Here is a 25,380-nt window from a genome sequence, read left to right on the forward strand (position 1 = left end):
AATTATTAAAGATAATCTTTCTGAGATAATTAAATTAATATAATGATAATCAAAAATTAATGTTTGTTAAGTGATAAGTTATCTCGTCCTTCCTTCAATACCTTCAAAAGTTAAATTTAAAAACAATACTCAAAGAGGCATTTGTATTGAGGTTTTGGTAATATGCATTTAATCAGTTAATTGGCTAAAGGGCAGGTGATTGATTCATTAAGCATTCCTTAATTGGTTCACATGATTAAGGACAAATGAACTTAATGCAATGATGGGTGCAGAACAAATAGTGCACGGGCAGGTGGGGAAAAGTAAGGAGCTTGTTCCTAAAAATGTGCAAAGATGATGACCACCTGTGCAATTCCAGGTCACCCTGCCTATCACCACCACAGTTGTTGCTCGGCCCAGAAGACGCAGCACGGAGCTGATTCTGTCTTGCATTTGGAACATCTGCATGTGACGAGATATTGATGGTTTTTCAAACCTCTGGATCTGGAATGCTTCATTCCCTGAATGTGAGTCTCGCTTAGTTTATCAGATTTTGTTACCATCACAGTGTCTGTCTTTAAATAACAGGAAATGTTTCGGAACAGATTGATCTGGGGTGTGTGGAATAAAGATCCCAGGGGAGCCATAGACACAGGGAATAATCCATTGCTGGCAAGGGAAGTGGGACTTCCAGGCAGACTTTTGTCTGGGAGCCAAAGGGAGGCATTACCCTCTCATGTTCCCATGGAAGGAAAACTGTGACTTTCAGAGCCCCACGTGAGAGATGATTAGACCACGTGTACAATAGCAGAGGAGTGAGTAAGTTGGAAGTACCTTTCATCTCCTGGTTTCCAGGGAAAGATGCCCAGATGCAAGGGAGGGCACCAGGTCTTTTGTTGTCTTATGTGCTCCCCAAAGCATCTGATGGGCCACTGTGAGATACAGGAAGCTGGAGCAGATGGGCCGTCTTATGTTCAGAAGGTTGGCAGCCCCAGGTAGGCACCTCTCCAATAGGACTGGGCTATGGGTTAACACAAATATGAACAATTTAAATCATTTAGTCAAAATCGTACATATCCCTTCTAAGCAATATTTTACAGCCTGTCTTTTGCACCATGACATGATAATTGCCATAATTCAGAAAGAACAAAGTTCTGTGGTGTGCCAGGAATTTCACCTGCACACCATTACTACAGGGTCCTTATTACTAATTAACAGACAGTGAAACTGGACACGGTAGCCTAAGGTGGGTTGCCCAGGGTGACACAAAGTGCTCATGGCAATGATTAAACTGAATCTCTTGGCTATGAAATGGTTCTTTGCTTTCCTAGTTATTCCACTTCACACTTAAGAGAGCCTACTTTTTTTCAAGCATTGCTCCTGTGCTTTAACACCTGTAGGCTAGGCAGAGGGTTTAACAGGTGATGCATCTTCTTGTTGCCAAAGGCATTAATGTAAAATGCTTCATCTTTTGGGCTCTGCTTATCAGGCAGCTGTTGCAGGCACAGAAGTACACCACAAAAGACAAGAGAGATACTCACAAAGGTCTGATTCATTTGTGGGTGTTCTCATTGTCCTTCCCTTGTAGACCAAGTAGTTCAGTGGTATATTGGAATCAGCAAACTAGAGATAAAATAAGTATGTAAGAATATTTGAGGTAAAACATTTTAACCCAGTGGTTCTCACACTTTTAGTACCGGGACCCACTTTTTAGAATGAGAATCTGTCAGGACCCACCAGAAGTAATGTCATGACAAGAAGTGACATCATCAAGCAGGGAAATTTTTAACAATCTTAGGCTGTAATCCTACGCACACTTACCCAGGAGTGAAAAGCATAAACGTTGTAGCCTGTTCAAAGTACAGATCTGTCACATTTCCCCAAATGCAGTCACATACCATGGTAGCATCAAGTCTAACATATTAAAAATAAAATATTGAAATAAATGGGGACCCACCTGAAATTGGCTTGCAACCCACCTAGTGAGTCCCGACCCACAGTTCGAGAAACACTGCTTTAACCCATTTCTGCCCAGCCTACAGGTGTACACATTTGATCCCTGTTGCGTATATTCGGTGTTGGGGCAGAAATGGCTTTTAAACTTTGCCATTTAAATTCTTTGTGTGAAAATTTTGAAATTTGCATTTTTTTACAATGCAAATGAAAATTTGCTTTTTGAAGGTGAGCATTTCGCTCAAAATTTTATATGTGTTTGACATCACTGAATTGTTTCGATTTGGGTAGGGGTCAAAAATATGAAATGTCATAAGCTTTCAACTGTTAAATACCAAATGCCATTGCATGTTTTTTTCTGAGAAGTGGAATAAGAAATTCTTTAAACTTATGCCTTCCAGGTGTCAGAATAATCAAACGAGAAATACCATTGCATGTCAGCTATCAAATATGGCCCAAAGTCTTTAAATGTTGTGTCAAGTGTCAATTGTCCAATGTTGAATACTGAAATAAAAAATCATATGTCAAGTACGACTATTATCTGTGAAAATGATCGAAGATATGAGAGTAGAACTAAGCTCTCATTGACAGTGGCAGCTGAAATTTTGAGAAGTTTTGGGAGTAAATTAGTTTCAACTCTAGTTAAAATCTTGTGATGACTCAGGAAGGATTTTTTCTTATTTCTGCAACAACTGCTAGCCTGGGGTGAGTTTAGTGTCACTGTGGTTGTGTATACAAGCCCCAGACAAAAATGCCTGAACAACCTTTTTCTATTCTTTTCCCTGCAGGGTGCGTCTTCTGCAGGACAGCGTCCCCATGTCCATGGAACCCTTCTGCCTCCTTCCCCAGCAGGAAGACCGAGTCTCACCTCTCCACCATCTCACTCCAGAGCTGGGGGGCCTGAGGCAACTCTAGGGCTCGGCCTCAATGCCTTCATCCCCTCACACCTTCAGAAAAGCCCAACATTTACCAGCAGCATGGGACTGATGTCTCCCAGGGCTACATCTACTCCACATACTGCGCAGGCCCCCTCGCGTCACAGAGTAAGTGGGTCCCAGTGAGCTTATCTACCTCCAAGATAACAGCTGTCTTCAGACAGAAGACAAAAACCATGGTTTGTGCTAACTACGGTTAAGAACCCAAAAACTGTATTTTGAGCTGCCAAGTATACATTCAGTAAACCATGGTTTATTGTTTCCTATCTGCTCAGGACTCAACTTAATTCAGGCATAAGTTGACTCCCATCTTTTTGGTGTAGCAGCCTCTGATGACAAAGCAGTAGCTTCAACTGGTCTGTTGGTGGTTTGTGAATTCAGACATTATGCAAACTACCTTTAAACTGTGGAGTCAGATCGTGATTTGTTGACCCCAAACAAATCATGGTTTATGGAAAGGCTTGGGTTAAGATATAACACAAGTTGTGGTTTAGATAAACAGACTTTAGTTTTGCATTATGTCTGAACCCAGCCATTGTGTCTGTGTGTGTGACAGAGTGCAAGACAGACAGACTTGCTTGTATTCTGGGAGGGCCGCAGCCCAAGGGGGCAATGACCAGGAGTGTAGAGGAGTGTAGCTCTGGGATTTCTCCTGCAGTAGCAGCAGTGATGTCATCCTCAAGATCACTCACGTCAGCACCTTGAAACACTTTTTCAAAGGATCTTAGCTGAGAGGAAGCATCAGACTCAACAAAATGCAAACAGAAATTTCCTAGGGGCAAAAATTAATGGAACTGGCTTTCCAAGGCTTCTACAGGCCTTTTGTGGCCCTGCAGAGTGGGTCGCTGGCCCTGCATGACCTGGAAAAAACCTCCCTGGCGGAATGAAGTGGGTTACAGTGGTTAAAAGATTGGAAACTGCTGGTCTAAATCATTGTCTAACCTGAGAGAAGGTATATAGCTCATATCATTATGACTACTATCCTGTACAAATTTAGTTGGGATTAAGCCCCACTGGCACTGAAGATTTAGGAACTAAAAGAAAGAAGTTCAATGTGTACAGGAATCAGACAGGGTGTTAAGGCCCAACACCATACTTTGAGTCAAAACTATCTTCATAGGAGGCAACTAGAAAACAAAATAATATAGCTAATGTTTATATTGGCAACCTTCAGTCTCGAAAGACTATGGTATCGCGCTCTGAAAGGTGGTTCTGGCACAGCGTCTAGTGTGGCTGAAAAGGCCAATCCGGGAGTGACAATCCCTTCCACACCAGGAGCAAGTGCAGTCTGTCCCTGGTCTGTCTCCCTGGCTATGGGCCTTCCTTCTTTGCCTCTTTGCCTCAGACTGTTGGCCAAGTGTCTCTTCAAACTGGGAAAGGCCATGCTGCACAGCCTGCCTCCAAGCGGGCCGCTCAGAGGCCAGGGTTTCCCACTTGTTGAGGTCCATTCCTAAGGCCTTCAGATCCCTCTTGCAGATGTCCTTGTATCGCAGCTGTGGTGTAAAACTCCTGCTGTCCAATCTGGCAAACTGGAGGAAGTGGGGCTGCAGGCCCCCATTGCACGTAAAATTTTGAATGGGGGAGGAGAGACAATGGAAGTAACCCCCTAAAAACTTAAGTCATAACTTTTCATAACCTGAGTCTTTCATAACTTTCAAAACCTTTCATAACTTGAGTCTTGGACTGAAAATCCAATATCTGGGAAGCTAGCTGGAGAACCTGAAATGGTTAGAACCTGGTTCACAGCCCCCCCACCCCCCCCAAATCACAACACACACAAAAAACCTGAGATCTGGAAAACATTAATGAGCAGTAGACACTTCTGGGGCTTCAGCAGCTACCTGAGGATACCGTGTACACGGACACGGACAGTAGCACAGTTGCCGGCGCTGCCCAAAATGGCTCCAAGGGCAAGTGGGCGGGGGTGCTTACCCAGCACACTGTGGCACCTGCAATGCTCACTATGTCTCACCCCCCTGTAGCTATGCTACTGGCTGGAGGAGGCAAGAGTTGTCCTTAATTTTGGATTTAAACCAATTTCTTTGCACTTTGAAGTTTTGTCTTTGTTTCCAGTCTCTGGTCTTGCCTCTCCTTTTTTGTGATCTGAAAAGCCCTTTCCTGTATTCCTTATCTTATAGCTCAAACTCTCACAATGAGTCTGTAAGAACAATCCAGCATATAAAGAAATGTATACTAACGTTAGCTGAACTAGTTTGTCCAGGAACAGCTTAATCAGACTTTGGGCCAAAGTACACATTATATAAGCTTCGTGTAAGTTTCCCACCAACTCCTGTGTTTTTTTATTGCAATGTCAAACTTCCATTGAAAGGTTGAAATCTGGAACAATGGAAAGTCAGGTGGGAGACAGCAGTACTTCACCCCCTCCCCCAGGCCATTTTTCCTTTCAAGTACCCTCAGCTCCTTTTCTCCCTTCACTCAGGATACGTTACAGATTCTTGTATCTTTCACATGGAAGGGGGAAGAGTAGCTCAAAGGGGCAGGACTTTAAAAGGGAAAACAGAGAAAAATGTAATCCTCTCCCACCTGTTCTCCTGATCCTGACTAGTTTTCAGAGGCTACTTGTCAATTTAAAAAACAGATGGCAGGAAAGTTTGGCTTTCCACATACTATCTGGTAGAGCCACTCTACTCAGAGGAAATTTGCTTATGGTCAAAAGTCACATTTACCTAAAGTAACCTGATAAAGAGAAGGAACACAGGCACTTCTAAAGGGGAAGAAAGCCTGGAAGGAATAGGGAACTAACCCTATAGGGTGCGTTCCTTCTCTTTATCTGATAAGCAAATGTGCCTTTTGACCATATGCAAGCTTCCTCTGGGCCATGCCACTTTATGGAATACCATAGAGAAGGTCAAAATTTCCCACCAACTGTTTCTTAAAAGGATAAGTAGTTTCTGGAAGCCACAGTTGGGATAAGTTGCATGGGTGGGGGAGGATTAAACTTCTCAAAATCTCCTCCTTAGCCCAAGCAGATTTTCTCCCCTCATGGGAAAAGATACAGGGATCCAGTGGCGTCACTAGGGGGCACAAAGGGGGTGCGGGCCACACCAACTGATGTGCACAGGGCCTCTACTAGCCACAATTTTTAAAATCTTGGCATTTTCGAATAATCCCATCATGTTATATGTCATAAAATGTGGAATTCCATGCAGAATACAATGAAACTAACCACACTGAAATATCCCTATTCTATCAAAAGTTATAGCCACAAAACCAGCAAGGATGGGGTGATGGTGCATTACCTTGCCCACTGCCTAGAGCATTGCCCTGCCCACTGCATAGGAAAGAGGTCCATCATGGGGTGACATGCTGGCCTCCCGCACCAGGTGTCTCAAAACCTAGTGACACCACTGCAGGGATCTGACCTTTTCCCCGGGTAGGGCAGAAAAGCAGGAGGGGCTGCTCGGGGTTTTATAAGTTTCTTCTGAGCTGCCTCACAAATTACTAAATCAGGTAGCATGTAAGCCTGTTTAAACAGTGCCTTTCAAGAAACTCGTTCAGGCTAAGTTAGCATGTATTTTTCAGCATTGGATTGTTTCATACTGAGAGTTTGCTTTATGAAATAAAGTACGGTACTTTAGGTCTCAGGGATGGCTGGAGGCATAGGTACAGGGGGGTGGCCCTGTAAGTATTGCAGCTGCCACAACTTGCTGTATAAGCAGCCCTTCCCACTCATTCCCAAAGCCATTCTGGACACGGACAGTAGCACAGTTGCCGGTGCTGCCCAAAATGGCTCCAAGGGCAAGTGGGAGGGGGTGCTTACCCAGCGCACTGTGGCACCTGCAATGCTCACTATGTCTCACCCCCCTGTAGCTATGCTACTGGCTGGAGGAGGCAAGAGTTGTCCTTAATTTTGGATTTGAACCAATTTCTTTGCACTTTGAAGTTTTGTCTTTGTTTCCAGTCTCTGGTCTTGCCTCTCCTTTTTTTTTTCTAGTAATGAAACGTCAGGCAGCAGAGTCATTTTCAGGCTTTGAGTTTGGATTGGGTTCACTTAAAGAGGAGGTAGCTAGATAGTTACTGCTGATTGTGGCAATGTATAGTCTGTCCCTGGTTTGGGTGGTGTTTTTTTTCTTCTTTTTTTATATACACTTACCTACTGGAAGCAAGATTAAAAGGTTTCAATGAAAAGTTTGCAGGTTTTTCTTTCATGAAATCCATCAGGGTAGCCATTTTGCTGACAGTGGTCTATAGACCAGTGATTTTCAATCTTTTGCATCTCATGGCAGACTCATAAGGTTCTAAAATTGTCAAGACACACCATCAGATTTTTTTTAAACAATTGACACCTTGCTGATGGTGGGGGGCTCATATCCCCCAGTGGCCCTACTAATAAATGACCTTCCCCAAACTTCCAAAGCACACCGCGGACCATTCATGGCACACCAATGTGCCCCGACAGTGGTTGAAAATCTCTAGTATAGACCAGGGGTGCCCAAACCCTGGCTCTGGGGCCACTTGTGGCCCTCGAGGACTCCCAATCCGGCCCTCAGAGAGCCCCCAGTCTCCAATGAGCCTCTGGCCCTCCATAGACTTGCTGGAGCCCGTGCTGGCCGGACGCAACTGCTCTCAGCGTGAGGGTGACTGTTCAACCTCTCGTCTGAGCTGTGAAATGAGGGCTCCCTCTACTGCTTGCTGTTTCACATCTGTGATGCAGCAACGGCTGCAAAGGAAAGGCTGACCTTGCTTTGTGCAAGGCCTTTTATAGGCCTTGAGCTATTGCAAGACCTTCATTCATTCATACAAGTTCCATCTATTCCATCTTGTATATATTAATGAATATATTAATTTATTCAAATTTGAAATGTAAATTAATTCTCCCCCCCCGACCCCCGACACAGTGTCAGAGAGATGATGTGACCCTCCTGCCAAAAGATTTGGACACCCCTGGTGTAGACTGATGATGTTGTGCTCTTGGCTGCCTCAGCAGTGAGATTAGGCCCATTTCTGAGGGATTTGTCCATCTGTCCACTCACCCAAATTCAGAATCCCAGCCCTTTCCCAGTGGATGTTTTTATGACAGATTCACAAATGAAGCAGTCTTCTATGTGGTGTTGTGATTTGATTTAACTTTCAGATCCCTGTGATGTTTTTCTGTCCTAACCAGGGACCTCAAGGCATTTCATGTAAATTTTGACAGAATAAAAACAACCTGCAGAATCCACCTTGCCTTGATTCACAATATCCTATCAGGCACACAGTTCTTCAGTGCAACCAGGATCATAATTTGATTGTCAAACTATGAAGTGTCAAAACTTAAGACACAACCTGAATTATAATAATACTAGACTAAGGCTGCAATCCTAACCACACTTTCCTGAGAGTAAGCCCCATTGAACAAAATAGGACTTACTTCTGAGTAGACCTGGTTAGGATTGTGCTCTAAGTTGCACTATCCATGGTATCAGTACTACTTCTGGCTTTGATTGTCAACTTGCAACTTGGTGAATCATTATTTTAAATATATTACCTAACAGAAAAAAAATTGGTAAGAACAACAAGGACCAGTGAGAAAAGATTTATTGCAAATCTCAGTGTTCGAGTACAGAAAGGAAACCCAAAGATAGTGGAGGAAATTTTCCAGTGTCTCAAGAAGACAACGATAAATTCATCCTCTCAATGCATGTAACACCAAACCTTCCAGGGATGATGCTTAAATAGAATAGGCCTAGTTTTGATGATAGCTTCCCAATGGTGCAGAATCAAATCACTTAAAAATGCTTCTGTTTTTATGACTGAGTTATATATTGTATAATGCTGTTCTAGCAGTGCAATACTGACAGACTCTGTTGTATCCATCCCCTGAAGGTGGCTGTGATTCGTGACGGTGGTTCCAACACTCTGAATTTTGAGTTCCACGACACAACCCCCCGCACTGTGTACAATGGGATGTCACAACCATGGGAAACAACCCAGAGAAACGCAGGTAAGTCCAGCCAAGTAAGAGGAAGATGATAGATCCTTCTTGGCAAGGAGACTGAACACCTTGTAGCCTTTTGTCCGCTTGGCTTCCTGTTGTCTATTTGCATGGTCTCTGGGCTTTGGCTGGAACTAGCTCCAAATTCTTAGGTTCTGCTTTTTTTGTGCTCTTTGAGAAGGAGAACTTGACATCTCCTGGGGCTTTGATATGGTACTTTTTGGCCATTGCATTTGCCCACTGGGGAGGAAGGGCCAGTGTATAAATTCAACAGAAGGCATAAACCCCACACCCTACTTGAGACATCCTTAATGTGTTCCTGATCTACTGTTTCCTGCCTCCCCTACTCATTCCTGCCATCTCAGCTTTACCTTTTTATAGCAACCGGTTGGGACAATGTTCTGTTTGTCCAGTGCGACTCTGGTGAGAGTGGCACCAGAATTGGTGCTGATGGTGGGCTTCATTTTGAGAAGAGAGGGCATGGAGTATGCCCAGACAAACTCACAGAGGCGATCTCTGCCTTTTGTTCTGGCCAGGATCCAGTCTTCCCAGCATTGGACTAATAATTGAACAGCATACTCTGCCGTTCCAAGGACTCATAAGAGCATTAAATTTGCTTTGTTTGATCAGATGAAGATCCACCCACCACAACATTCTGTTTCCAAGAAAAGCCAGCCAGAGGTATCTGGGAAAGTTCCAAGCAGGGAATGATGGTGATGTCTTCTGTTGTTTATCCCCAGCCTCTGCTAATCAGAGGTGTCCTGCTTTTGAACCTGGAGATTCCACTCTGTCATCATCAGGCCTAGTAAATTACAGGGTTTCCTCCTGGTTGGTGTGGCTGACTTTCCCTCCTATATGGTTGGATCCTTGAGCCTTTGCTACATCCTCACTGTACATTTTTTGCAGCAAGCAACTGGTACCCAACGTGGCCTGCTAAAGAAATCAGACCAGTGAAATCTCAAGCAGCACCTGTTCCCAGCCCGGCTGGCTCAGTCAAAACCCCAGTTGCAAATGGCACAGCACAACCGGGCTGGTCAGCCACTTGGACGAAAGATGGCAAGAGGAAGGAAAAACGCTGGGTGAAGTATGATGGGATTGGACCAGTGGATGAGTCTGGGATGCCCATTGCCTCGCGATCGGTGAGTTCTCCTATGCAGCAGCCTTACGTGGCAGACAGAAATCCCAGCTCTTGGCCATTCCTTTCCCTCTTCGATGTAGCTTTGGTGCAGGATCTCTAACCAAGCTGACTTGGGCTGGGTATCTCTTGGGTCTTCTCTTGAGCTACACAAAGCAGGGCTGGGTCTGCAGTTGGATGAGAAGCTCTTAAGAGTATCCAAGGGAACAATGTGGGTGGGCGACCTGACACTGAGGATACGTCTGAGGGTGGTCTCATTCAGAAAGCTCCCCATGGCCCCTGTGAGCTTCTTTGCACAAGAACATCCCCCACACCCAACGTGGCATTTCTGTGCCAAACAGAAAGTATAAAAGCAGTTCCAAAATAAAGAAAATACATAGCTCAGTGCAGATGCATTGCTGGCTGCCTTCAAATTTTGGTTTTCAAGTTCTGAGTCACTCTCAGGAATGCCTACTCCCCTACCCTCCTTTCTTGCATGGATTCACCTCTCCCTTTCCTTGCTAGCCTTAATTTTGGATTTGGTATTATACGTGCACTGACACTAACCATGCTTATTGGTATTTACCAGGGTTTAAGCCTCCATGCAGATGTGATAAGGAAGCTCCAGGTTTGAGGGGGCCCTTGGCATAGTACCCCCTGGTGGGCCCCCTCAAAGGTTCATGAGTGTGTTATCTGGGTGGCAACAGAGTTAGTTTGTCTCTTGTTCCTCCTCTTGACAGTGATGGACTGGTGGCTGCAATTTTTTGCCACGTTGCCTGTGACATAGGCATCAGTCTGTAGTATAAAAATGGCACCCCCCCACACACACTTGCAGATGCCATTTCTTCTCTATAATGCCTCAGAACAATGTCACATCAGGGGAATTGTGTGTGTGTGGAGGGGTAATAGGAGCCCAAGGGAAGGCATCCATGCTGGACCCCGGCCTCTGCCACATGTTGATGCCAGGCCTGTGAAGCATTAAATTCTCTCACTCAGTTTCTCAGTTCAGTTGGTTAGTTTAGTTTTGGGTGATTGCTTTAGAATCGGGGGTGTCAAACATAAGGCCCAGGGGCCGGATGCGGCCCGCGGAAGCTTTTTATCCGGCCCTCAGGCTCTCAGCTGCTGAGTAATGCTGAAGTGTTACTGCTGTAAGTGCAGCCCGCTTGAAAATTGGGCTCTCTTATATCTTGAAATATGTTCAAGATGTGTGTATTTTCTCTTCTGTCATTTGCAGCTAATGAGTTCCTAAGTGAGAAAAAGCGATTAATTTTGGTTATGAACTATTTAATGACATCACTTCCTGCCTAATGACATTGCTTCTAGCCCTCAGCAGGTATCATGAATGCTGCTTGGCCCTCGGGTATGAAACGAGTTTGACACCCCTGCTTTAGATTGTGTTACAGTTTTTTTGTTTGTGGCAATAGTTTTGATGATTTTTATTATGGCATTCTGTATTGTGACCTGATGTAAGTGCCCTTTGGGGCCTGTGGTGCAGTAGAAATAAATAAAATAAAGTTACAGTGCCTTCCACCCATGGAAGGAACTGAAATTTGCATGGTGGGGGGGGGGAGAGTGAGAGAGAGAATTTGCAGACTTCAGTTTGCTGGAAGCCAACATTGTGCCTCCACTGGGCTGGTCCAAGTGGTGCTTTAATAATAATAATAATAATAATAATAATAATAATAATAATAATAATACTACAGGTATTTATATACTGCCTTTCTTGGTCGTCAGATTTCTCCTCAGACTTTATTCAAGGCGGTTTACAAAGGCAAGGCTGTTCTAAATCCCTGTAGGGATTTTTACAATTGAAAGGTTCTATCTTTCAAGAACCACAACATTTCAGATGGATCTTTCTGATCTGGTATCACATTCTGGCCTCCAGTTTCCTCCCATGCAAGCTGACAAGCAGCTCCTTCATCTCTCACATGGATGTGAGATCCACTTCAAAATCCACTTCAGAGACATTTCGGGTGCAGCTGCACAAGCAGTTCTGACTGCATCAGATTCGACATCTGCAGTCAACTCTCTGCCCAGTTTCATCAGCCTTCACCATTCACCTGCCTTGTCTGCATTGGCATCCTTCAGTCTCAGAAGACTATGGTGTCACGCTCTGAATGGTGGTTCTAGAACAGAGTGTCCTCTCCAGTGCGTGAAGCCTGGGTAAAGTAGGTATGGAGGATAGGCTGTTACCCATGCAGCAAATCCCCCCTCTCCACATCACTGAAATGGTCCAATGGAAAGGCAGAGGCCAATACGGTTGGTTCCAGCGGCGTCGCAGGAGTTGCCAGAACGTGATTGTGTTCAGCCACGAACTGCCTCAGGGACTCCGGCTCCTGATTTTGCCTCGAGGTTAACTCCTGAAGCCTTTTCCATAACTGGATGTAGCCACAAGGCAGTGGAGGTTTGGGATCAGAGTTTTCCTTCTCTCAGATGAGCTGCCTTCCCAGGCTGACGAGTCCCATCTACCCGGTGGCTGTTTAGTCTGCATTGGACAGAGTGGCAAAGCAAGACCACCACAGGCTGTGCAACCTGCGCCCACCTGGGTGGCACAGCCATTCTGCAGTTGAAAGATCCCTTTGCAGTTCCAAGTTCTTCTACCAATAATTGTACTGTCTGCTTAATGTTTCCAAGATTGCAGAATTCAGTGCATTGGTGACCTGCTTTCCTACCCATCACTCCTATCCCAACCTTGCACAATCCACTTGTCTCTTTCTTCAAAGTGACTTTGGTTTCTGTTGCAGAGCGTGGACAGCCCCCGGGACTGGTACCGTAGCATGTTCCAGCAGATCCACAGCAAGCTGCCTGGTGAGGGTCCTGTCAGAGCCCCACACTAATCAATCATCTTTGAAACTGTAGCCAGTCACTGCCCTAGTGAGCAAGAGTTTCTAAGACAGACACCCTTATAGTTATTGAGCGGCCCCTAGCGGTTAAAATATTCTCGGCTACCATTTGCTTCCTATTCTAGGATTTAGGAACAACAAGTTGTGTCCCTGAATTTCCATCAGCTGGACTGCAAGCCTGGTTTTAGTATCTTAGGAGGCTTAATTCATTTCTGCCCAGCCCACAAGTGTATACATATATGCAACACTGGACAGAAATGGCTTAACCATGAAGCCTTAGACAAGCTACATTGAATCAGCCATAACCCCAAAATTGTAGTATGTGAATGGTTGTGATCCTGGCCTGCTCTAAAGGCTTGTTCTAATGTGATCTAGTCTAGCCCCTATCCAGAGGGATTTGCATCATCCCAGCTATATTAATGGGGCCTCTTTGGAGAGGTAAAAAGGCAGGGTATAAATCTTTGGAGAGGTAGATAAATACAAATAAGTTTTTGATTTATCACATTTTTAAACTGCCCTTCCTCCAAAGAGCTCAGGGTGGTGTAAATCCTTCCTCCCCTCCTTTTTGTCTTCACAACAACCCTGTGAGGTAGGTGAGGCTGAGAGAGTGACTGGCCCAAGGTCACTCAGAAAGCTTCATGACTGGGCAGGGATTTGAAGTTGGATCTTCCAGGTCTAAGTCCAACTCTCAAACTACTACACCATCCTGGCGTTCTCTGCCCATGATCACATCAATAGCATTTTGCCTGTGGGGTGTGTAAGAAAACACAACTTTGTTCGCTAAATTTTGTTTTTCAAATCCTTCCACACACAACAAGTCAACAAACCTTTATTAGGCATAAGTCTTTCCACATGCACAGTGGTATGTACTATGTCTCCTGGTATGGATAGATCCTCTCCCGAAGGTCATGAAGTAGCTGTCCCTCCTTTCTTTGCTTCCAATATGCAGTGTTTATTCAGACCTTGGCTCTATATCCCTTGGTTGACTCTTGCCTGAGCAAACATCTCCTTTCTTTTTCAGATCCAGAACTGGTTAGGGACTTCTGCTATAACTCCAGAGGTAAGAACTGGGTAGCAATTGGGAACACATGAGTCATTTTTATGCAGAGCGAGTGAGTTGAATGAGAGCTCTTCTAACATGCTGTCTAGACCTGTGGTTCCCAAACTGAGGGTTGGGACCCACTGTCGGGTTGTGACCTGATTTTGGGTGGGTCGCCAAAGGGTGATGGAAAGATCAGATGAAAATCAGATACTGTAGCTGCTAATCACCCTGCAAAGGGCTCAGCTCCTGCAGTTTGCAAACATGCGGAAATATAGGGAGATAAATGTTTCAGGATCTTTTTCTGTTTTTTGTTACTTATAATTAAATATTTTTTTTTTCTAGATCTACTTTTTAAAGTCTGGTAAACCTAGGTGGGTCCCGATAGTGTTGTTTAAAAAAGTGGGTCCTGGTGCTAAAAAGTTTGGGATCTTTCACTAGATTCTCTGGTTTAGATCTTTCTTCTATCATTGGCTCACTAGAGTAAGGGCCCAATCCTATATAATTTTCCAGCACCGGTGCAGCTGCAATGCAGCCTTGAGGTCAGGAAACAAATGTTTCCATACCTTGGGGAGGGCTTTGTGACTGCCTCCCCACCACAGGATGCAGTGTACACCCCATTGGCACAGTTGCACCAGCACTGGAAAATAGGTTTGGGCCCTAAGATTGTAATCCTACATACGCTTACCTAGGAGTAGATCTCACTGAACTCAGTGGCCTCGGCATGCATAGGATTTTGCTGCAGGTGGCCTTCTGCAAGCTGCTCACTCTCAGCTACAGTGCAATATGGGGGGATAATAAATGATAAAACTTCTTTGCGTACATCAGAAGCACTATACAAATGATTGTTATTAAGTGGTCCGTAAATCAGGAACAGCCAGTGGCTTGTGGGAGCTTTATGGGTGTGCCTTAAGAGAAACATAGCACAAGAGGCAAAGGTGACCTGACTCATTTGTGAGTCAGAAGTTGGAATTAATCAGCTGCTAAATGTCAAGCAAAAACGAATGTCTGTGGTGCATCTAGGACTCTCTCCCATAGAGATAAATACTTGGAGCTTTACTCCCTTGCACTGAGCCAATGAAGTGTTGTTATGACACAGCAGGGAACCAAAAAGGAGTTAATATGAGTCAGCTCTCATTTCCATGTATCAAATTACTCCTGCTAACTGGGTAAAGAGGTACTTTTTTCAAGCAGTGCTCCTCTTATATTTAGCAGGGGGAGAATAACTGTCCCTCTTCACTCCAGCTTGTATTGGCAACCTTCAGTCTCGAAAGACTATGGTATCGCGCTCTGAAAGGTGGTTCTGGCACAGCGTCTAGTGTGGCTGAAAAGGCCAATCTGGGAGTGACAGTCTGTCCCTGGTCTGTCTCCCTGGCTATGGGCCTTCCTTCTATGCCTCTTTGCCTCAGACTGTTGGCCAAGTGTCTCTTCAAACTGGGAAAGGCCATGCTGCACAGCCTGCCTCCAAGCGGGCCGCTCAGAGGCCAGGGTTTCCCACTTGTTGAGGTCCATCCCTAAGGCCTTCAGATCCCTCTTGCAGTTGTCCTTGTATCGCAGCTGTGGTCTACCTGTAGGGTGCTTTCCTTGCACAAGTTCTCCATAGAGGAGATCCTTTGGGATCCGGCCATCATCCATTCTCATGACATGACCGAGCCAACACAGGCGTCTCTGTTTCAGCAGTGCATACATGCTAGGGATTCCAGCACATTCCAGAACTGTGCTGTTAGGAACTTTGTCCTGCCAGGTGATGCGGAGAATGCGTCCAGCACAGTGTCTCTAACCAATAAGGGGCATGCTTTTTATTTTTCTACTTAATTAATTAAACTTGATTTTGTCATGAGGGCACTACAAAATCTTCTTTGACTCCAGGTAGCAAATAGATGCCTTAGGCAGCAGAGCAAGTGGGTGGTGAGTTGCTGGGGGGGGCGGGTTTTCCCCCATTTTCACTTTTTAGAAAGCCTGACTTAGATGTCACTTCTGGGGGCATCATTCTGAGCTTGGCACCGAGCTACACGATCATTAGCTGTGCCACTGAGTCCTGGGCAGTTCCATAGGAACTTCAGCCTGGGGTTCAGAACCCACGGCCATGTCTAGAGAGATGGTGACACCGGTGCCGAAGTTCTTTGGATCAGGTGCATAGCAGGGTGTACTTTAGACGTTCTCCCCAAATCATTGGAGTTGCAATTTCCACCTAACTGGGAAAGCCCTTAATGGGCCATAATCACATGGGCAGGACCCATGGTTGTGTGAATCTTCCACAGAGTTAACACCATGCATGGGAGTGGGGAGGGTGCCAGGGAAAAACCAACATAGTTGGACTTCACCCACACGTTTGGGTCATATACAGCCCAATCCTATCTCCCATATATTATACTGTAGTATGCAGCCGCACCAACAGAGTATTTGCTACATGCTATGGTGGGGGGATCAGACAACCTGCAGAAGGTAAGTTACTTTTGGGTAGGCTGGCCAATTGTCTGTGGGTCTCCTCAGACCTGTGCCAGCCATTTTGTCTAAGAAGAGCCAATGAACCTATCGGGTTACAAAATGGGAATAGGATTAAGAATAGGATTCGGCCATTATCTTCTGTTGTACAGGATCTGGTTGTAAATAAATGGCTACCATGCATGAGACAGCATGCCTAAAGAACATCTGCATGTGCTGGAAAAAAGAAATGTCTAACAGGAGAGATTTTCTGTCTTGGAAATGATGTCTCTTCCAGATCTCAGGCCTCCAGGACTTGTGCAGAAAAGTCATTCGCCCGCCCTAGCGCTGAACAGTTCCTCTTGTCAACAGAATGGCTTGGACTGGTGAGTGTATAGATGGGGAGGCAGGTCAGTCTCTCCTGTGGAGGACACCTGCTGCAATGATTAGGGTCCAGGCAGAAGCCAACCATCACACATCATCAGGGGAGACACGGAGGTAATTGTAGGGAGAGGGAATCCTAGAGACGGACTGGAACTGGTTTGATAGAATTCCTTCTACCTGCAGCTCTACAAGGAATGTCTAAGGTTCTCTTTCTCAGCGTCCTCCCCACAACTATCATTCAGAACTAGACATGATGGTGCTATTTTTTAAATGTGGATCACTGCTGAACAGCTATAAATTTGGGGGAGGGATTTCAAGTAGAGAAGTGGCAGGCAGAAGGGGGACTCTGAACCTTTTCCCTCCTCGCTTCCCACAAACTGCTTCCCAGCTGCTTTACTCTTACCAGTTAAGAGGCCAGATAAAAGTGGGAGTGTGGTGTTCACCCACTGCATGAAATTGTCCTGCTTAATAGCTATTTGGCACTTGAAAATGTTTGTCTACCGCCATCCCATTCCGTTCCGCCCTTAATTATTTGGTGCTCATAAGGGATTCTGTGGACAGATATCCTTCTGTTTACAGGGAATGGTTTTGCTCAAGGGGGCATGGAACTTGCTTGGAAGGGGGAGAGCATTGATCAGAGCAATGAGGGAGAAAAATTACTTCCTGGCTGGGGAATCCTGAAGGAACTGAAGAGAAGAACTATGAGAGCCAGGCCAGGAAGGAACAGATTACAGTAATCAAGAAATAATAGCCAGGAAGACAATAAGAATTCTAGCAGTAGAAACAATAGAGGGAAGAGAAAGATTTATAGCCACTGTGTAAGGGTCAGCAACCTACAGCAACCACCCAAAGTCATCTGGCCCATATAGAGCTTGGCTTGGGAGGCATTGCCCCCTGCCCAGTTTGCCATGTGCTGGGTAGGATATGGTGGCGCCAACTGCCCAGGCTCACTGAGTTTCTGTACAGTGGCACAGGGACTCCATGATCTTGAGCAGGTGGCTCTGCCATGTCCAGTCTGGCACACGGCAAATTGGGTGGGAGCTGAAGCTTCTCAAGCCAAGTTCTGTGCAGCTGCAAAGGCGAGGACCCAGTCCATGCCATTCCAGTGCTCTAGTGTGGCACCAGAAGGCATTGTGGGGCATGCCAGCAAGTTCTCTGCAGCTCCAGGAACTCAGCAACCCAGAAGTTCAGTGATGACATCCTGCCCCTTTGCCCAAAAAGGTTGCTGACCCCTAATATAAAGGGTAGGGTCTGGATTGGCACCATGGTCGTGCATTTCTGCATCTTGGGGGTGCTGCCGCTGCCATGATTTAGACCCAATCTATACATTATGCAGAGTAAAGTGGTAGAATTCTGGACTCACTTCAGACGACAGGGGGAGAGTCATATTTCTGAATCCTCTTCACTGCAACAAAAAGCATCCTGCCAGTGGCAAAACAGGTCAATGAGAGGTCAGCGCTAACCCTTTCCTCCAATGTTCTCATTTACTACATGCAGTGAGGTTTTTTTTTGGGGGGGGGGCGCAGAGGGAAGCATTCTAAAACATGACTTCCCCACCTGCAATCCAAAGTAGAACAGCCCAGAATTCTACCACCTGCATAACCTGTAGGTAGGGTCTTATGGTGGAAAAGATTCAGCAAAGGCAAGGACCCAGTTCATGCCGTTCCAGTACTCTAGTGTGGCACCAGAGGGCGCTGTGGGGCACGCTAGCAGAAAGTGGATTTTGAACTTCCATAGCAGTCTGACAAAGGGATATGAAAAGCATCCCTTTGTCTAACTGCTGTGGAACCCCTTTGTATCTGCCGCACAATCCCACGCTTTGCAGAGGATTCTGGGATGTGTTCTAGAGCAGTGGTCTTCAACCTTTTTCATCCCATAACCCAAATGAATAAATAAATAGACTGGGGACCCACCTCTGATCCCACCCCCAGTACCCAATCTGCCCACCCCAGTCACTGCCTGCCCCCACCCTGTCCTGTTTTCCTTTACCTCTTGTGTCTTCACAACAACCCTGTGAGGTAGCAGCCTGTGCAGTACTGGCCTTAGGAGCTGTAGGACAAGACAGCTGGAAGAGGCTGTGTGGGATTATATCAAGAACTCAGTTTTTATAAGGCAGTGGATTGGATCCAAGCCCCCTCTTGCAGAGGCCTTGAAAGGTTGCTGTGACCCCCCCCAATGAGACTTAGTGACCCTATTGGGGTTGTGACCCACAGGTTGAAGAACACTAGTCTAGCAAACATGCACATGTGAGTGACTAACTTGTTTTGTTGGCCTGTCAAATGCGAGGGAGATAGTCACAGTGGCAAGAGCACGGCTTGGAGAACAGAAGTCCCCTTAAGATTCTCTCCTCTTTCCTTTGCAGGAGAAACTGGGAAAAAGCTGATGCTACAACCCAGGAGCCCAGGAGCATTTTTGATTATGAACCCGGGAAATCGTCCGTCCTCGACCACCTCAACTCAGTACGCAAGCGGCTCTGCCTGGCTTTGATGATGTGGTGTTCATTGATTCAATTAGCCCTAGGCCCAGATTGTGTCTGGACTGGATCATCAGTCGAGATGTAGTGGCGTTCCAAAGCTGTAATCCTGCACTCAGTTCCTGACACGTAGACTTGTAGACTCACACTGAGCTCAGTAAAACTGACTTCCAAATCAATGCATTGCATTATGTTGAAGAGCTCAAATGGCACAGAAGAAAGCATGGATATGAAATAATTGTTGCAACACCATATGGAAAGTTACTTTGGTAGTGGGACACACACTCACACAGTCGTAGTCACATTTCAGGGGTGCAGAGTCAAATCTGTTAATCATCTCTAATACAGCAGCCTCTTTGCTGATGTTAATTTTTTCTTCATTACCCTTTGCAGACCACAACGAAGCCCCCCACAGCCTCCCCTGTGCAAGGCCACATGTCGCCATCCCCCCGAATCGAGGTGAGTGCACTGTAGTGCCAAGGGAAGCACACACTCCATTCACCTGTGGTCACAAAGCTGGGACCCAGCCAAGCATATGCTATAAACTTCCTTGGGGGAAAAAAAAATGGAGAGAGATATTGGAGACTAATATAGAAAACAGGGGGAGATGCTGTTCGGCTTGGGTTCCTCCCTGCAGGGCTCTCCCAAGACGGCTGTAGTGCAGCTGTGTTTACTGGCTTCCATGGTGTAGGATTCTTTGTTATTTCCTCTCCCCTCCTCCTCTGCCTCAAAGATTGTCCTTCATCCACAGAGACACTGCCAAAACCTGCAGTGATGTGGATCAAGCGGACAGCTCCAAGATTCAGTGCAGGAGTGGTGCCGTGATTCCATAGCTATTCCCACAATGTACACACACACACACACACACACACACACACACACACACACACACACACACACACACACACATTCTAAAAGTCCAAGAAATTTACATTTTGCACCAAGAAGTGTTGGTATAAGTTTATGCAAACGAAGCAAACTGGCATATTTTATCTTGTTTCGCATAATTTATTCTGCAATTAAAAAAAGAACAATTGTGCATGACTTTTTTTTCCTGATTTTGCTGCTCAGGGGAAGGGACAAGGAAGTGTTGTTGCTTTGCTTTTAGAACGAAAGCTAAGGCTCTCAGGAAGCTGAGTTGTTTCCCAGTATCACATTTTGTCCCAGCATGTACACAGCTCTGCTTACAGTACATCCTTCCTTTGCCACTGTAGCCAACTCTCTCTCTCTCCTGGTTTACCAGGGACAGTCCCTATTTTTTAGTTCCTTCCCCTGGTAAAACACTATCTCTATTTTGTCCTGATTGTTGCCTTCTGGGGAGACATCAAGGATGCCTTTTTAAAGCACTGGGTGCATGCATACCGGTGCACTAGTCGTCTTGGAGCGCAATCCAAAGATCACGCTGCATTGCCCTAAGTCCCTTACACTGGCCTGGTAGTATCACAAGTGTGCCATAAAGCAAATCTGCACCTCCATTCGATTTGGGGAGGCCGGCGCAGGGACACATGCTGGCCTCCCTGCACCATAGCAACCCATGGGGGCGATGAGTTTGTGCTGGCAGTGGGCCGCCAGTGCAGGGGTTTGGGGACCGCATGGGGAGGGCATTTTGGGGGCATTCCAGGGTGAGGAGTAGGGTGGGCAGAGGGTAGACTGGTGAGTGGGCTGGGCCCAAGAGGGGGGTGGGACTGGCTTCTAGCACTTAGGCTGGATTCTAACTCCCTTCCCAAGCAGCCTATCTCCTGGATAAACTCATGCTAGTGAGAAGCATCTGGTAACGTGGACTAAATTAGTGTTTCTCAAACTGTAAATCAGGACCCGCTAGGTGGGTCACGAGCCAATTTCAGGTGGGTTGCGTAGCACCTAGCTCAGCCACCATTGAAAATACAGGGTGCAGAGCTGCAGCGTGGGTTCCCGGTGGGAGAGAGGCCTGGTGCTTTGCCCTGAATAGGTGGGAAGACAGGAGGCTGGAAAGGGAGGAGAGCTGTGTGGCTGCAGAAGGATCCAAGTCTGTGCTCTGCTTGGACTTCTGAGCTATGCAAAGCAACAGCACAGGTGCACTCTATAATGGGACCTTTGGCTGATCGGGGCTTAGGTTTGAAGCCTAATTTCATGATGTCACTTTCAGGCATGACATCACGTCCAGGTTAATGACATCACTTCTGGTGGATCCCAACATTCTAAAAAGTGGGTCCCGGTGCTAAAACATTTTAGAACTATTGGATGAGATCATTCCAGTGAGAATGAGGGCACTCTGTCCAGATCCTTTCCTCCTTTGTGTCCATATGTCTCCTGCCACTGAACACAATTCCATGGAAGGATGTCCTGTTGAGCCTAGTAAGGGCAAAATGACATATGTTAAAAGAAGCATACTTTATAATGACACCTTATCATCTTTAACAAAAGTCAGCTGCAGGGGGAAGGGGGAAGCTAGATCCAGACTGAGGCACACAGACAATTCGAACTGCAGCATGTGGGGAAAGGGGATTAACCCTTCCATCCTTTGCTATTTTCCCTTCCAAAATACATCTTCCCAAAGCTGCTACTTACTGTGAATAGCTGCTTCGGGGGGGGGGGGGTGTAAATGGCAATTGGGAGGATTTTTCATATGAAAATGATGCAGGGATAACTGTGCCTCCTCAGGTACTGCAGTCCTAACTTGGGTCAGGAGCCTGTGTGGCTACTTAGAAAGAGAGAGAGAGAGAGAGAGAGAGAGAGAGAGAGAGAGAGAGGTACTCAGTTTTCATAGAATCAAAGAGTTGGAAGGGACCCACAAGGGCCAACCCTCTCCTCTCCTCCTCAAATCCTCTTAGAGTGTCTCCAGCAGGTGCCTGTCACACGGCTGCTTGAAGATTTCTAGTGAGATCTTCAAGGTGGTAGATTTCACAGAGATCCAGTGCAATCCGCCACCTCCCTCAGCAATCTGTCCCACTGCTGAACCCCCTTTACCATGAAGAATTTCTTCCTGATGTCCAACCAGAATCTCCTTCCTTGCAGCTTGTACCTAGTTCTCCTCTCAGAGGCAGCTGAGAACACATTGGTTCTTTCTTCCATATGACAGCCCTTCAGGTATTTGAAGAGCGCTATCATATCCCCTTCTCATCTCCAGGCTAAACATACCAAGTTCCCTCAAAGTATGTCTTAAGTATGCCTCCTATCAACGCATTTTGCATAACCAGTTTTTAGGTTTGAAGACTCCAGAGTAAACAGCAGAGGGTAAACTGAATAAACAAAGCCGAGAGTAGGTACACAATACACTTTAGCTCTAAGGTGTCACTGCCTACATCAGTGACCATAACTTGGGGGATGCTCTGCTGTCAGGCCTGGATCTTGTCCCCAGCATGTCTATACTTTGGGCACGTCACTGCCTCCGCTTGTTTTTTTTTCTCTCAACTCATCCTATTAGCAGTGTGGCTGACTGTGGCCTCTTGCAACCTTTTTACACAGTCACTGAGCTCAATATTTCTGCTGTCTCTCAGGAACTGTTGGAAAGGGAGCTACAGCAACTCAGTGAAGAGCTGGACAAAGACATCAGAGCCATAGAGATACGTCAGCTTGCCCTCAAGGTAACCCTCGCTCTCTTGTTTATTTTCCATACTGCTGTGCCGCCCTTCCTACAACTACAGAGGGAGGTGTACTTCCTCAGGGCGGTGCACATAGTTCCTCGCCTCCTTTTGTCCATGAGGCTGAGAGATAGTGACTGGCCCAAGGTCACCCAGGAAGCTTCCTGGCTGAGGCAGGATTTTGAACCCGGATCTTCCAGGTCTACAACCACCACAACATCTTGCTGCCCTTTCTGTGCCTGTTGCAATCTGCTGCAAGCATAAATGTGTTGGATGCCATCTCAGTATACTGGGCAGTAGCGTAGCTAGAGGGGGGGAATGGTAAGTACAGCATTACTTACACTGTGTAAGCAGCGCTTCCCACCTGTCTGTCTGACCATTCTGGGCAGTGACGGCAGTGATTGCAGTGACGGCAATGTATAGGCACTCACCAAACCAAATGGCGTCACCTGTACGTTGCCCTCACTGCCCAAAGTGGCTCTGATGGTGAGTGGGAGGGGCCGCTTTTGTGGCATGTTGTGGTACCTGCTCTACTTAACACATTTTGCTCCCCCCCCAGCTACACTACTGATACTGGGCTAACACTCTTTTCTTGATCTTATGTTGAACTGACATGAGCGCTCCACCCCCCCACACACACACACTTAAAGGACTGGAAAATTCAGTCTGTTTTAATGAATATTTCAAGTTAGGATTGCCAACTTGTTTAAGGGCCTGTTTTTACTTACTGGGAGTGCTTGACACACAAAACATTTGATCCTTTTCAAAGCGTGGCGCAAATGGGCTTTGGCACCCCAACTCTGTTTAGGATCTGACTGTAAACAGGGGACCCTTTTTGTAAGCATTGAGATAAAGTGGTGAGGAAAGCTGTGATTGCTTAACTTCTGTGTGTCTGACTGCACTTACAAGCACTGGAGCAGAGTCACTTAAAACGTTGGCAGCCTCAGCAATCTGCATCTCTCTTTTAGTTCTTCACAACTGCATCTAAACATTATAACAAAGATCAGAAACTGGGGCTGCAATCCTATACATGCTTACCTGGGAGTAAGCCCCATTGAACATAGTGGGGCTTACTTCTGAGTAAATATATACAGGGCTGCATTGTTGGTGAATGTTGACATTTATTGGTAATTCTTCAGATTTGAAAGGGCATGCCAAGAAATGTCAAAAATGTTTGTACTTACTTGAAGTATTTATTTTCCTCCTTTTGGGGGGGGGAAGGTTCTCATCTTTGATAATGTTGACACCCATACCATGGGAAATGTGATTTAGCAGTAAAAGATGAAAATAAATGGAGATCTACTGAAGGCAGGCTTTCGGCACAAGCCTATACTTGTCAACTCAGAAGCAAGTCCCATTGAGTTCAACGGATCTTACTCCCAGGGAAATGTGTACAGAACAGTGTTTCTCAACCAGTGGTGACTGGTGGTACTCACAGGACCCCTGCCACCCCTGCAAGGCCAAGAATTTGACACAACAAGCAGCGGTAGGAGGCTCAGCTCAGCAAGCACACATTCAAATCATGCTTTTCCGAGCATGACAAAGCCCTCCATCCACCCTGAACCTCTTACTGGTGTTGTTTGTGTGGCATCTGGCCTCTCAACCCAGAAGTAACTGGCAATGATGTCATCACAAGTTACTTCCAGTGGGACTTCGAAGAGATGGACCACGTAAAGTGGTACAGTGGAAGACAGGCATTGAGAAACTCTGGTGTAGAACTGCAGCCCTTGGCATTTATTAGTAAATGTCAGAACATTTCATGACATTTCCTTTTGGCTCTTACAATTTAGTGCACTTTAGGTGGACTTAGTGCTAAGGCTGCAATCAATCCTATTCACCCTTACCTGGGAGTAAGTCCTATTAAACTCACTGGGGCTTACTTTGGAGTAGATTATTATTATTATTATTATTATTATTATTATATTAATTTATACCCCGCCTTTTTGCCCAACGGGCACACAAGGCGGCTTACAACACTTTAAAAATACATTAAAAACAATCATTAACAACAGTTAAAAAATCTAAAAACAAACAAACCCCGTGGATTTTCATATAAAAGCAAGAACGCCAGCCAGCCTGTCAACAATTAAAAGCTTTTTGAAATAAAAAGGTCTTCAGTCCACGCCGAAACGTTAGCAACGAGGGAGCAGTTCTAAGGGGAGGGTATTCCACAGTTCGGGGGGCCACCACCGAGAAGGCCCTTTTCCTGGCCGCCGCCCCTCTCACATCTCTTAGTAGCGGCACAGTCAAAAGGCCCCCCCCCAGATGATTCAAGAGCACGGGCAGGATTGTAGGGAAGGAGGCGGTCCCTCAAATACCCCAGACCTGAGCCGTAAAGGGATGTGCACAGGATTGGGCCCTAAGTCCCACTAAGGCAGCTATTGTTCAACTGCTGAGCCATGGCACACTGGTGTGCTATGAATTGTCTGCAGGTGTGCCACAGGAGTTTGGGGGAGGGTTATTTATTAGTAGAGCCATTGGGGGATGTGAGCCCCCTGCTGCCAGTACAGTGTGCCTTGTCAATTGTCAAAAGACTAGGGTGTGCCTTGACAATTTTAATACCTTGTCAGTGTGCTGCAAAACAAAAATGGTTGAAAATCACTGCTCTGAGGCTACAATCCTATATGCACTTTCCTGGGAGTAAGCCCTATTGCATACAATGACTTACTCCTGAGTAGGCATGCATAGGATTGTGTTGTGAGTTTAATGGGCCTTACTCTCAGGAAGTTAGCTAGGATAGA

At 46.0% G+C, this 25,380-nt stretch overlaps 1 protein-coding gene across 2 annotated transcripts in view; it reads left to right on the plus strand.

Moving 5' to 3' along the window:
• SORBS3 (sorbin and SH3 domain containing 3) overlaps nucleotides 1-25,380 on the plus strand; it is a 75,261-nt gene that overhangs the window by 25,701 nt on the left and 24,180 nt on the right. For both annotated transcript variants that reach the window (XM_066639601.1, XM_066639602.1), the window contains exons 2-11: nucleotides 359-506; nucleotides 2,721-2,975; nucleotides 8,694-8,811; nucleotides 9,709-9,941; nucleotides 12,661-12,724; nucleotides 13,781-13,819; nucleotides 16,521-16,608; nucleotides 18,969-19,065; nucleotides 19,473-19,538; nucleotides 22,556-22,642. In XM_066639601.1, coding sequence (XP_066495698.1) covers nucleotides 462-506; nucleotides 2,721-2,975; nucleotides 8,694-8,811; nucleotides 9,709-9,941; nucleotides 12,661-12,724; nucleotides 13,781-13,819; nucleotides 16,521-16,608; nucleotides 18,969-19,065; nucleotides 19,473-19,538; nucleotides 22,556-22,642 — 1,092 coding nt within the window. In that variant the 5' untranslated portion in view covers nucleotides 359-461. The remainder of the gene's footprint in view (nucleotides 1-358; nucleotides 507-2,720; nucleotides 2,976-8,693; nucleotides 8,812-9,708; nucleotides 9,942-12,660; nucleotides 12,725-13,780; nucleotides 13,820-16,520; nucleotides 16,609-18,968; nucleotides 19,066-19,472; nucleotides 19,539-22,555; nucleotides 22,643-25,380) is intronic.

Source organism: Tiliqua scincoides, chromosome 11 (assembly GCF_035046505.1).
Source record: "Tiliqua scincoides isolate rTilSci1 chromosome 11, rTilSci1.hap2, whole genome shotgun sequence".
NCBI classification, from domain to species: domain Eukaryota; kingdom Metazoa; phylum Chordata; class Lepidosauria; order Squamata; family Scincidae; genus Tiliqua; species Tiliqua scincoides.